The sequence below is a fragment of the Salmo salar genome, chromosome ssa07 (genome assembly GCF_905237065.1).
Source record: "Salmo salar chromosome ssa07, Ssal_v3.1, whole genome shotgun sequence".
In the NCBI taxonomy this organism is placed as follows: Eukaryota; Metazoa; Chordata; class Actinopteri; order Salmoniformes; family Salmonidae; genus Salmo; species Salmo salar.
Genome location: NC_059448.1, coordinates 36,675,310 through 36,686,114, shown reverse-complemented (window position 1 = coordinate 36,686,114; position 10,805 = coordinate 36,675,310). Strand labels below are relative to the sequence as shown.

Genomic DNA, 10,805 nt, shown 5'->3' with positions numbered 1-10,805 from the left:
CAGTTGACAGTGCATGTCAGAGCAAAAACCAAGCCATGAGGTGGAAGGAATTGTCCGTAGAGCTCCGAGACAGGATTGTGTCGAGACACAGGTCTGGGGAAGGGTACCAAAACATTTCTGCAGCATTGAAGGTTCCCAAGAACACAGTGGCCTCCATCATTCTTAAATGGAAGCAGTTTTAAACCACCAAGACTCTTCCAAAAGCTGGCCACCCGGCCAAACTGAGCAATCGTGGGAGAAGGGCCTTGGTCAGGAAGATGACCAAGAGCCCGATGGTCACTCTGACAGAGCTCCAGAGTGGAGATGGGAGAACCTTCCGGAAGGACAGCCATCTCTGCAGCACCCCACCAATCTGGCCTTTAGGGTAGAGTGGCCAGGCAGATGCCACTCCTCAGTAAAAGGCACATGACAGACCGCTTGGAGTTTGCCAAAAGGCACCTAAAGGACTCTCAGACCATGAGAAACAAGATTCTCTGGTCTGATGAAACCAAGATTGATCTCTTTGGCCTGAATGCCAAGCATCACGTCTGGAGGAAACGTGGCACCATCTGTAAGGTGAAGCACGGTGGTGGCAGCATCATGCTGTGAGAATGTTTTTTGGCGGCAGGGACTGGAAGACTAGTCAGGATCAAGGGAAGGATGAACGGAGCCAAGTACAGAGAGATCCTTGATGAAAACCTTCTCCAGGGCGCTCAGGACCTCAGACTGGGGCAAAGGTTCCCCTTCCAACAGGACAACGACCCTAAGTACACAGCCGAGACAATGTAGGAGTGGCTTCGGGACAAGTCTCTGAATGTCCTTGAATGGCCCAGCAACAGCCCAGACTTGAACCCGACCGAACATCTCTGGAGAGACTTGAAAATAGCTGTGCAGCGACGCTCTCCATCTAACCTGACAGAGCTTGAGAGGATCTGCAGAGAAGAATGGGAGAAACTCTCCAAATACAGGTGTGCCAAGCTTGTAGCGTTGTACCCAAGAAAACTTGAGGCTATAATCGCTGCCAAAGGTGCTTCAACAAAGTACTGAGTAAATGGTTGGAATACTTATGTAAATGTGATATTTCAATTTTAGTTTTATTTACATTTGCATACATTTCTTAAAACCTGTTTTTGCTTTGTCATTATGGGGTATTGTGTGTAGATTGATTAGGGGGAAAAAAATATTTGATCCATTTTAGAATAAGGCGATAACGTTTTTTGTTTGTTTGTTTAAAGTCAAAGGGTCTGAATACTTTCCGAATACACTGTATGTAACCACAGCTCTGCATAGCCTGTAAGTTATGTATTTTACACCAATAAGGTGAATTTATATATTAAGGTGAATTTATATATAAAGGTCTGTTTGTCGTCGGGTCCATTCGGGTTCGGGTTTGATTTTTCTCGGGTCCGTTCAAGTTCGGGTCACCCTTTAAAAAAATTATCAGGTCCATTTGGGTCCAACGTTTGGACCCGAGAAGACCTCTAGTCCAGACATGATGTAACAAGTGATGGTGGAAGAAGGCGGATTTGGTGATGTATTTTATGTGGGGCTCAAAGGAGAGAGTGGGACCCAAGTTTCTGACCGCAGATGGAAGAGCCTTCAATGAACATTACGAGGTCTCCTACTTTCTTGAGGAGAGCTTTGGGAGCCACCAGTATGATCTATTTTATTACTGTTGAGTTTGAGTAGATTGGATATCATCCAGTTCTCATGTCCGTGATATTTGATCATAGACAGGGGAGAGAGATGAAAGGTGGGTTTGGTATGGATGTAAATCTGGGTGTTATCCGCATAGCAGTGGATGTTGAGACCATAGCGGCGGATGATCTGGCTCAGGGGAAGCATGTAGATAATGAAAGTCAGAGGTTCGAGGATGGAGCCTTGAGGCACTCCTTGGACAAGCTTATCCAAAATAGCTACAGTATTTTTCTTACAGCAGTACCTTCTAGCTGCAGAGGGGGAGCTGAGCCTGCCCTTACAAAAAAAGATTCCAGTATTGAAACTGCAGTAAAAGTGCAGAAACTGCAGTCGACTGGTATTTTGGACGGAGTAATTGCAGAATAACTGCAGTGTACTAGTTATACTGCACTGTAACTGCAGTTACATTGCAAAATTACTGCGGTAAAAAACAGTTATTTTGGATGCAGTATTTGCAACATATTGCAGTTATAATGGACTCTAATTGCAGTTATACTTCAGTGTACTGCAGTTATACTGCACTCTGACAGCAGTCTTTTTTGTAAGGGTGTCAATGAAAAAATACAGGCTCCACTGAATACCCTCTACTTAGCCCAGAGTGGAAATCGGGAATAGTTTCACCTATTGCACTCTTATATAGGACCCTGATGCTAATTGTAACTTCACCCAGACACCTACAAACAGTCAGCCAGAAGCAGGATTGCGCTTCCTACTGACTGACCATTGCCAAAGGATTGTTAAATATAGGTTGTAGTAGAGGCATGAAGGCATTTTCTGTGGTTTCTGCTCTCTGATTTGATATTTATTAAACTGGTCCAATCATTCAGAGGTCCACTTGATAAGAGCTTCACATGCTACTCGGGAACTAGGACATTCTGACATTTCTGACTTAACTGGTAGAATGTGGCATGTGTATAACTACAACCATAGCAAGTTGGAAATGTCAGAGTTTCCTAGTTCCGACTAGCACGTGAATGCCGCAAAAGTCAAGACTGCCCTGACACTGATGACCGGCAGGGATGAAGCCTGTCCTGCTCTACAGGCCTAGATTAATACAATGGACAAGAATAGACTGCCAAGGCATAGTAATCTACTTACTCAGACCTCTCTCTCTCTCTCTCTCTCTCTCTCTCTCTCTCTCTCTGTCTGTATCGCTCTCTCTCTGCCCCCTCTCCCTCTTTCGCTCCCTCTCAATTCAATTCAAAGGACTTTATTGGCCTGGGAAACATATGTTTACATTACCTCTCTCTCCACCTCACTCCCTGTCTTTACCTGACACACACATGCACACACAGCACTCCATCATGTATAAACTAAAGTGGCAGGAATACAAATGTAAAAACCAGCAAAAATCATTTTAACCGTTTCTGAACACAAGAAAGCAACAAGCACAGCAAATGTGTTTAGTCTTCCATGTGGTTGGTGGCACTGTCACTTCTAAAACTCAATTTAAAGAGAAATCTACCATTGTATTTCTATGACAGCACTGAAGGCCTAGGAAAGTCCTATTTCGTGATTGGACCCCGCATTTTCATTGGTCGAACTGTCATTCCGTATATCGTCCCTGATAGGACGGGACGCAGAAGGACTATCCCAATTTTTCCCGTGACGTCATGGAAGGACAAAATGATTTATCGCGAGGTCGTTCGGCCCCTGTGACCGCCGGTTGAAGTAGAGTGGAGGCTCCATTTTAAGACACGGAGAGAGTGAGTGCAGTGCTACGAGATATCTAACATAACAATTCGATTTCACAATGTTAGAGTAGAATGGTTTCTTAAGTCTTTACTGTAATGCTTTGTTTAGGACGTTTAGAATGTTTTATGTTGCTAACTTGTCTTGCGCAACCGTTCCACCTTGGGAAAGCTAGCTAATCAGCTAGTAGTGAGCAAGCTAACGTACTGTAGCTAACTAGAGGAATAGCTAGCTCACACCAACAATAACATGATCTAATACTGTTTGCCTTTCCATTCAATGTTGTCTGGATGTCAAATTATAGCTACATCCCCACGTGACATTCGAAACCACTTCCTAGGCTGTTGTCAGTGTAAGCTGAGCTGTTTTACTGTTGATCGTGTTTCTACAGCAAGGTAGTGAGCTAGCTTGCTAACATTCGCTTTCACTCTACAGACCGGTTTTGGACACCATGTATCCGACCACACTAACGCAGTTGTCCCGGGCTAATCCCTTCAACGCCCCGCTATTCTCCCTCCAAGAAATCGAGGAGCCCAAACAGAGCCTCCCCGCAAATGGACAGAGCCGCAACCTCGCTGCCGCAGCAATTGCTGGTAAACCAAGGTTCTGCATGCTAACAAGTAACGTTACGGTTAGCAAGTAACGTTAGCTAGCTAGCGAGCAATTACGCAGTCAACTGAATCAATGATAAGACGAGATACCGATTTTATTCAACATGTGTCTTTTTAATATATACGACTTGTGTGTTCGTCAAACGTTCACAGCTATCTAGCCACTGTCATTAAATGTGTAATGTCAAAGACAGGCCTTGTCTATGGAGGACACGGAAGGGCAGATGTAAACTTTGAAATATGCCGCAGGTATTTGAACTGAATTCATGACCCCCCCAATCGCTGTTCAAAACTAAGGTGAGAGGCCACTGACTCAAACGTGCAAAGTAGAAGTTAGGTCAATGTCTGTATTGCTTTCTAGCACACCAACCAGCTAATGATATGCGTCTGACCCCTAGACGGGGTCATTGCATTGGTTCTCAATTCGGATAGGTTTGAGAAGTTTTGTCAAGATTTAGGATCACTTGAAATGCTATCCTTTTTGTAACGTAAAGCATGGCCTTCAGCAACCCCTGTTATATTCTGACCATTGCAATATTATTGCTGTTTTTCATTGCTGGCTTAATTAAATATTTCTATTGAATATTTTTGGTTTTTACGGCTTAGCCGACCTAGTTCTAAAGATGACATTAGCTATTATTGAACCACCATGTTTGGGTCAGGCTTTTGGTTAGTTTTGGAGCTTGCTGGCCGGTGTCCTTTTTTATAGCCTAAATACTGTGTGCTGGTTGGTTGATTAGTTATATAGCTAGTCTGCTCTGCTGTTACAGGGCCTGTTGCACAACAGTCTGCCCTCACAGGGAGTAAATGTTCTATGTGTGCATGGCTCTATGCACCTGTGATATAGGCCTATGCAGACTACATAGGACAGGACACACACAATTAAGCTCCACTTGAATTTGGCCTTTAGCCTAGTGAAGATGCATTTTGCTCTTACTTATTACCACTTTTCTAATGATCAACATCAACACCAAGTCCCCATTTTGAAAGTATTGCCTGACTCTTTCTTCAGAGGGAGACAGCTGTGAGTTCGGCTCACGGAAGTATTTACTCCTCTGTGGGTTTGGTGGCATCATCAGCTGTGGCACCACACACGCAGCCCTTGTGCCCCTCGATCTGGTCAAATGCAGAATGCAGGTCTGTCTATCCCTGTGGCCTGGAGCCACTTAAAACCCAACACGCTGTGTTGTTTTTGTTGTCTGAAATGCGATTTGCATGGGAGAATGGATGTAACAAGCAGCCCGGTTTTGTGCAGTCGTGGTGAAATCGTTGTCATTGTTGTTCCTCACGTTTTATCCCACTTGATCACCTGATTTTGTTTTTGAATAACCTACATCGCATGGTAAGTGTGTGATTCACAATCACCAGTGTTCCTGTTATTGTTTAATGAACCTCCCTGCCTGCTACATTCCCCTTCCCAATCCAAAGCTAAAGGACTTGTAGGTCACTGAAAGGTCAGGAGTGACAATGGGAAAATATGTTCAGAATGTTCACTCTGCTATTTATAACATGATCAAATTGCAGCTATGCATTGCTAGAATGTAGCCTATAGCTTTATAAGTAGGTTAAAAAGCCCAAGTAATTTACACCTCAATGGAATTATTCCCAGCTTAAAATTGACTAAAGTATAAACGCTTAATATATTTATGTAAGCTATATGTATTATTTTAACTAACTATGCAGCTGATGCTTCAACACTCATTATTATTTTTTTGTAAATGTTCAAATTCAGGAAGTATACTGGAAACTGATTCAAATGCAAAAATGTAATCATAGACAAGCATTGAGATAAATTGGATTGTCAGTTTACTTCCAGAATTTATAAAGGAATTGACCTAAACCCTGATTAACAAGTGTTTGAAATTTAATCTGGCTCATTCCCTGGTGTGTTCTAATGTAATGGTGGCATGTTTGTTGGTGATTATTGTCCTGTGTTGCGTGTGTTGTGACTGCATGTTGGGCACGTATTGTTGTTTTTTGCTGCAGACTCTGCAGATGTGAGCTGTGAGTTTGGCTCAACAAAATACTATGCCCTGTGTGGGTTTGGGGGTATCCTGAGCTGCGGCCTCACACACACAGCTGTTGTACCCCTCGACCTTGTCAAGTGCCGCATCCAGGTTTGTGGTACCCCCTGTAGCTGTCTGCTGTGTGAAGGCCTCCATAGCTCCTGTAAGGAAAGGTGCCCAATCCCAAATCTACACCTAAGAAGTTAGTTTCAACTTTATTGTCCCAGAGGGATTGTTCAACAATTGTGGCCTTAAAATCCGTCAAGACCGTGCAGTCCCAAATGTACCCTTAAGTCCTATGCACTTGAATAGATGAGGAAAAAATTGGGCGGAAAACTCGATTTGGGATTGGGCGGAAGATTCCTGTAGATTAGCAGACATCAGATAAATCACTAGCTATAAGTAGTAATGTTCATCTGGATAACCCCCTAGTTCACATCCTGAAACCTAGCTAGTATTTTAATTTTTAAATGAACATAGCCTAGAAACCTTAGATAAAATTACCTAGATTTCAGCCCATGGGGCTCTAGTCCCATTGTTCCTTTGACTCTCTACTAATCGATTGTTTTTTCTTCCTTAGGTGGACCCTGACAAATACAAGAGCATTGGCAAAGGCTTCTCCCTCACATTGAAGGAGGATGGAGCCCGAGGGCTGGCTAAGGGCTGGGCCCCTACCTTCATCGGCTACTCCATGCAGGGTCTCTGCAAGTTTGGCTTCTATGAGATGTTCAAGATCTTCTACAGCGACATGCTTGGAGAGGTCAGTCAGGGGTAGGAACCAACACTGTTGGATTCCCATGTTTACAGTGTTTTTAAAGGAACAGTTCACCCACCCAAAATAATTAATTGCATGCTAATTAGCAGGCGCTTTTACCCAATTACAGTACAGTGAGCACTTACATTTTTAGTATTTATATGTAATCCCTGTGGGACTTAACATATGGCATTTGTTTTGCTAGCCCACAAAGGACCACAACTGACTTCGCCCCCTTTCATCTAACAGGAGAACACCTACCTGTGGAGGACATCCCTGTACCTGGCTGCGTCTGCCAGTGCAGAGTTCTTTGCTGACATTGCCCTGGCCCCCATGGAGGCTTGCAAAGTGCGTATCCAGACCTGCCCCGGCTACGCCAACAACCTCAGACAGTGTGCTCCCAAGATGTTTGCAGAGGAGGGAGTATGGGCGTGAGTAGATATTGTTTGTGATGTCATTCGGTTTTTGTATTTGTTTTGGAGGCTGTATAACCTGTAAAGGTATTCCATCCTTCTCAGGGACAGCTATGAGGTGTATGTTTTTGTTCCTACACTAGGTGAACAAACCTGCTTCAACTTGTGGCCTTTATTAGATTGTGTGTTTCATGGCTGGTATGGAACATAAGCCTGCATAAGTAATTCTTGCTCCCAATAGCTGATTTGAGAGGTTACCACCAAACACGCTCCTTAGATCCACCTCTGGAGGGCATTCCTGTGCTGATGCTGTTGTCTGAGTGCTGCAGCTCCAGCCTGGAGGCCCTCAGCAGCTTTTTGGCTGTACAGTTGGAGGTGCTTGAGTCATTGGCGTGTGAGAGCAGTCTACCTGCCTCCCAGCACCCCTGCTGCACTGGCAACCCTCAGTTCCACTGATGGAACCCTACCAGTAGAGCTATGCTGGGGGATGGACAATCCCATTGGCCCTAATGGTATTTCCCAGGTTTGCGCCTTGATAGTCTAATGTAGTTTGTTCTCATCTCCTTTACACTCTTGTGTGGGGATAATTGACTGCTGAAAGTCGGTGCCTTGTTAGTGACCACCATATTGCTTTCACCTGTTTCTGATCAGAGAGACGAGAACTCTGATCTGTATGTACGGAACTCTCAGGTTCTACAAGGGTGTGGTTCCCCTGTGGATGCGGCAGATCCCCTACACCATGATGAAGTTTGCCTGCTTTGAGAGGACCGTGGAGCTGCTCTACAAACACGTGGTGCCCAAACCACGTGCTGACTGCACCAAGGCTGAGCAGCTGATCGTCACCTTCACGGCCGGCTACATCGGTGAGTAGTAGTACCACAGGAAATAGGATAAAGGTGGGTCTAGGAGCTCACCTTGAGTCATGTTTGTGTTGTCCTCGTAATAACTAAGGTACATATTATCTCGACTAACCGATGCCCCCACACTTTGACTCTACCGGTACCCCCTGTATATAGCCTCGCTATTGTTATTTTACTGCTGCTCTTTAATTATTTTGTAAATTTTTTTTAAACTGCATTGTTGGTTAGGGCTTGTAGGTAAGCATTTCACTAAGGTCTACACCTGTTGTGTTCGGCGCATGTGACAAATACAATTTGGTTAGGATTTGGGGAAGCGTAATATGATCCTAGATCTGTGACCAATGGCAACTTCTTACCCAGAGAGACCTGGGTCGTATTCATTAGTGCACACCATAGCAAAACGTTTTGCAACGGAAAATGAAAACAAGTGTTACTTATTTGACAAAGATGACCCTGGCTTCTGTTTGAGGGTATATAGTGGTCCTATATAGGAGTGTGCTGATGATTTGTCTGTCCCCTGCAGCTGGTGTGTTCTGTGCCATCGTGTCCCACCCAGCGGACTCAGTGGTGTCTGTACTGAATAAGGAGAGTGGCAGCACCGCCGTCCAAGTGCTCAAGAAGCTCGGACCTAAAGGTGAGTGGACAACCATAGGGCTTGTCTCATTTAGGAAATGCATCCTTCCTCAAAGATATCACTGATGTGATTTGGTACCTCAGGGTACTTTATCCAATCAAACCCTCTCAGTTTACTGGGCGAGGATAGGTGGGTCTGAATAAATAAATAAATAAAAATTTAAAAAATATTTAATGGCCCAACTCCTACAACACGCTCCTCAGATCCACCTCTGGAGGGTGCTCCTGTGTGCTGGTGCTGTTGTCTCTGAGTGCTGCAGCTCCAGCCTGGAGGCCCTCAGCAGCTTTCTGGCTGTACAATTGGAGGTGCTTGAGTCATTGGTGTGTGAGAGCAGTCTACCTGTTCCCCAGCCAGGCTGGGGGTGGTTAACACTTGTTTTAGTCCCTTTTGGGTACCGTCCAGTAGCGTTCAATGTAAAGTCGTTCTATTGAGTACGGCCTTTTTAAATCTTGCATGTCTGACTGCCCAACATTGAGTGTTTGGCCCACTCAAAGAAACAAAAACAAAAAAAGTATAATTTATTTATACACTTCTAGCAAACACCTCCCTTCTCCCATTCTCTCCCCCTTTAAGGTGTTTGGAAGGGCCTGGTTGCCCGTATCATCATGATCGGTACTCTGACCGCTCTGCAGTGGTTCATCTACGACTCCGTGAAGGTCTACTTCCGCCTGCCCCGTCCCCCTCCCCCCGAGATGCCAGAGTCCCTCAAGAAGAAGCTGGGGCTCACTGAGTAAAACAATAAAACGACCTTCATCTCCAGGACCCCCTCTCACCTCACCCCCCTGGCTGCAGCACACAGCTCTGTTTTCTATATTTATGTTCCTAAAGCAGCTCCTCTTCTCCAGGCCCAGGGCTGTTCCTCCCATGTATATTTAAGAGAAAGAGAGACCGGAAGGGAGGGATCCATGTTTGTCCCCTCTCTGCACTGAGGTACAGGAAAATATACGTACTGTAGAAACATGGTCTGGTTTTATCCACTCATGTCATTAGTAATGTGGAAATTATTTAATTATTAAAATGTTTCCCTCTAAAACATGTCCTGTTTTTAATTTCTTGAAGTTTTCCACTGAAAATAAAATACTTTTGGTATTGTGGATAAGTGGTATATTGGTATGCTATACATTTTAAGCTGCCGTGTCCATTTGATTTGAGTAACTAAAAAATTACAACTATCTATGGGCAAAAAAAACAAACATTGGCTGACATGGTCTAGTTGATCTGGACATTTCTGACAAGTTATAAATAGCTTTCTAAGGTATGCAATGACTAACATTTACATGAGGAACTGATGCTGCACTAACCAACTGAGAAATTGCACCTTGTGCATTCCTATACTACAACTTTCAGGAGTTCCTTTAAAAAAAATATAGAAAATGTAACCTTGTAAATCTCTTTAGGACAGTGACTTATCAGTATATTCGCCTGTATTTACCCCCCCCCCCCAAAAAAAAATGGTATGCTAATGTGGCTATCATAAAGTACTACAAATGCCACGATGAGACTGCTGAATCAAGGCAAAGGTAAGAATCTCTGGATTTACTATGTTAGCTAAGTGTAGTAATTTATGAATTGTCTATATTTCTTTAAACTCTCTTGTACAAGTTCTAAGATGACACAATACCTATTGGCAAAGGTGTCATCTAGAGATGAAGTGCAGGAATTTGTCTTGCATGATGTCTACTTTGATGCTGATTAGGATTTCGGGATCTGAGAGTAAATAAAGCTGAATATATTGCTAAATGTCACATTGTCCAGGAGAGATTTACATGGTTATCAAAACATCCCTCCAGGGTAAGCCTACATGAAACACAGCCCTTATTTTGAGTGTTTCTAAAATTTCCTTTGGGAAAAATGATTGGTGGAAAAACAATTGGAACCATTTCCCTGTTTTACCGCTAGGAGGTTTTGTGGCTATTATGACACCCTTTGTGGAGCTCTATAACCATAGAAACGGGTGCAGGATTTGTTTCTGTTCTCTAAAACACTAGAGGGAGATGTATACCATGTACAGCCTGTGTCAGAACAGATGACCTGAATATTGATTGCATTTGTATTACTTTGTGATACACAAAAAAATATTTGTCTTTAGTGATGCTCATATCTGATGACTGTCCCTGGATAGAGGATGACCCCATTTATTAAAAATGCATCTTGTCAG

General features: G+C 43.7%; 1 protein-coding gene and 2 non-coding genes across 6 annotated transcripts; all 3 read left to right on the top strand.

Moving 5' to 3' along the window:
- The first annotated feature begins 3,162 nt into the window (after positions 1-3,162).
- Positions 3,163-9,680, top strand: LOC100194554 (solute carrier family 25 member 3). 4 transcript variants are annotated; one of them, XM_014207488.2, is made up of 8 exons: positions 3,163-3,383; positions 3,805-3,962; positions 5,967-6,097; positions 6,567-6,746; positions 6,990-7,171; positions 7,844-8,016; positions 8,537-8,647; positions 9,221-9,383. In XM_014207488.2, the coding sequence occupies exons 2-8, from the start codon at positions 3,821-3,823 to the stop codon at positions 9,379-9,381; spliced, it is 1,080 nt and encodes a 359-aa protein (XP_014062963.1). In that variant the 5' UTR covers positions 3,163-3,383; positions 3,805-3,820; the 3' UTR covers positions 9,382-9,383.
- LOC123743889 (small nucleolar RNA SNORA53) lies at positions 7,417-7,649 on the top strand. Its single transcript, XR_006770741.1, has one exon. It is a non-coding gene; the product is annotated as a small nucleolar RNA SNORA53 (small nucleolar RNA).
- On the top strand, positions 8,837-9,017 carry LOC123743890 (small nucleolar RNA SNORA53). The gene has a single exon (XR_006770742.1). It is a non-coding gene; the product is annotated as a small nucleolar RNA SNORA53 (small nucleolar RNA).
- Positions 9,681-10,805: the final 1,125 nt, after the last annotated feature.

Coding starts and splice junctions, on each gene's coding strand:
- LOC100194554 (XM_014207488.2), top strand. CDS start 3,821: ATGTATCCGACCACACTAACGCAGTTGTCCCGGGCTAATCCCTTCAAC. Junction 3,963..5,966: donor CGCTGCCGCAGCAATTGCTG/GTAAACCAAGGT, acceptor TTTTTGCTGCAG/ACTCTGCAGATGTGAGCTGT. Junction 6,098..6,566: donor TTGTCAAGTGCCGCATCCAG/GTTTGTGGTACC, acceptor TTTCTTCCTTAG/GTGGACCCTGACAAATACAA.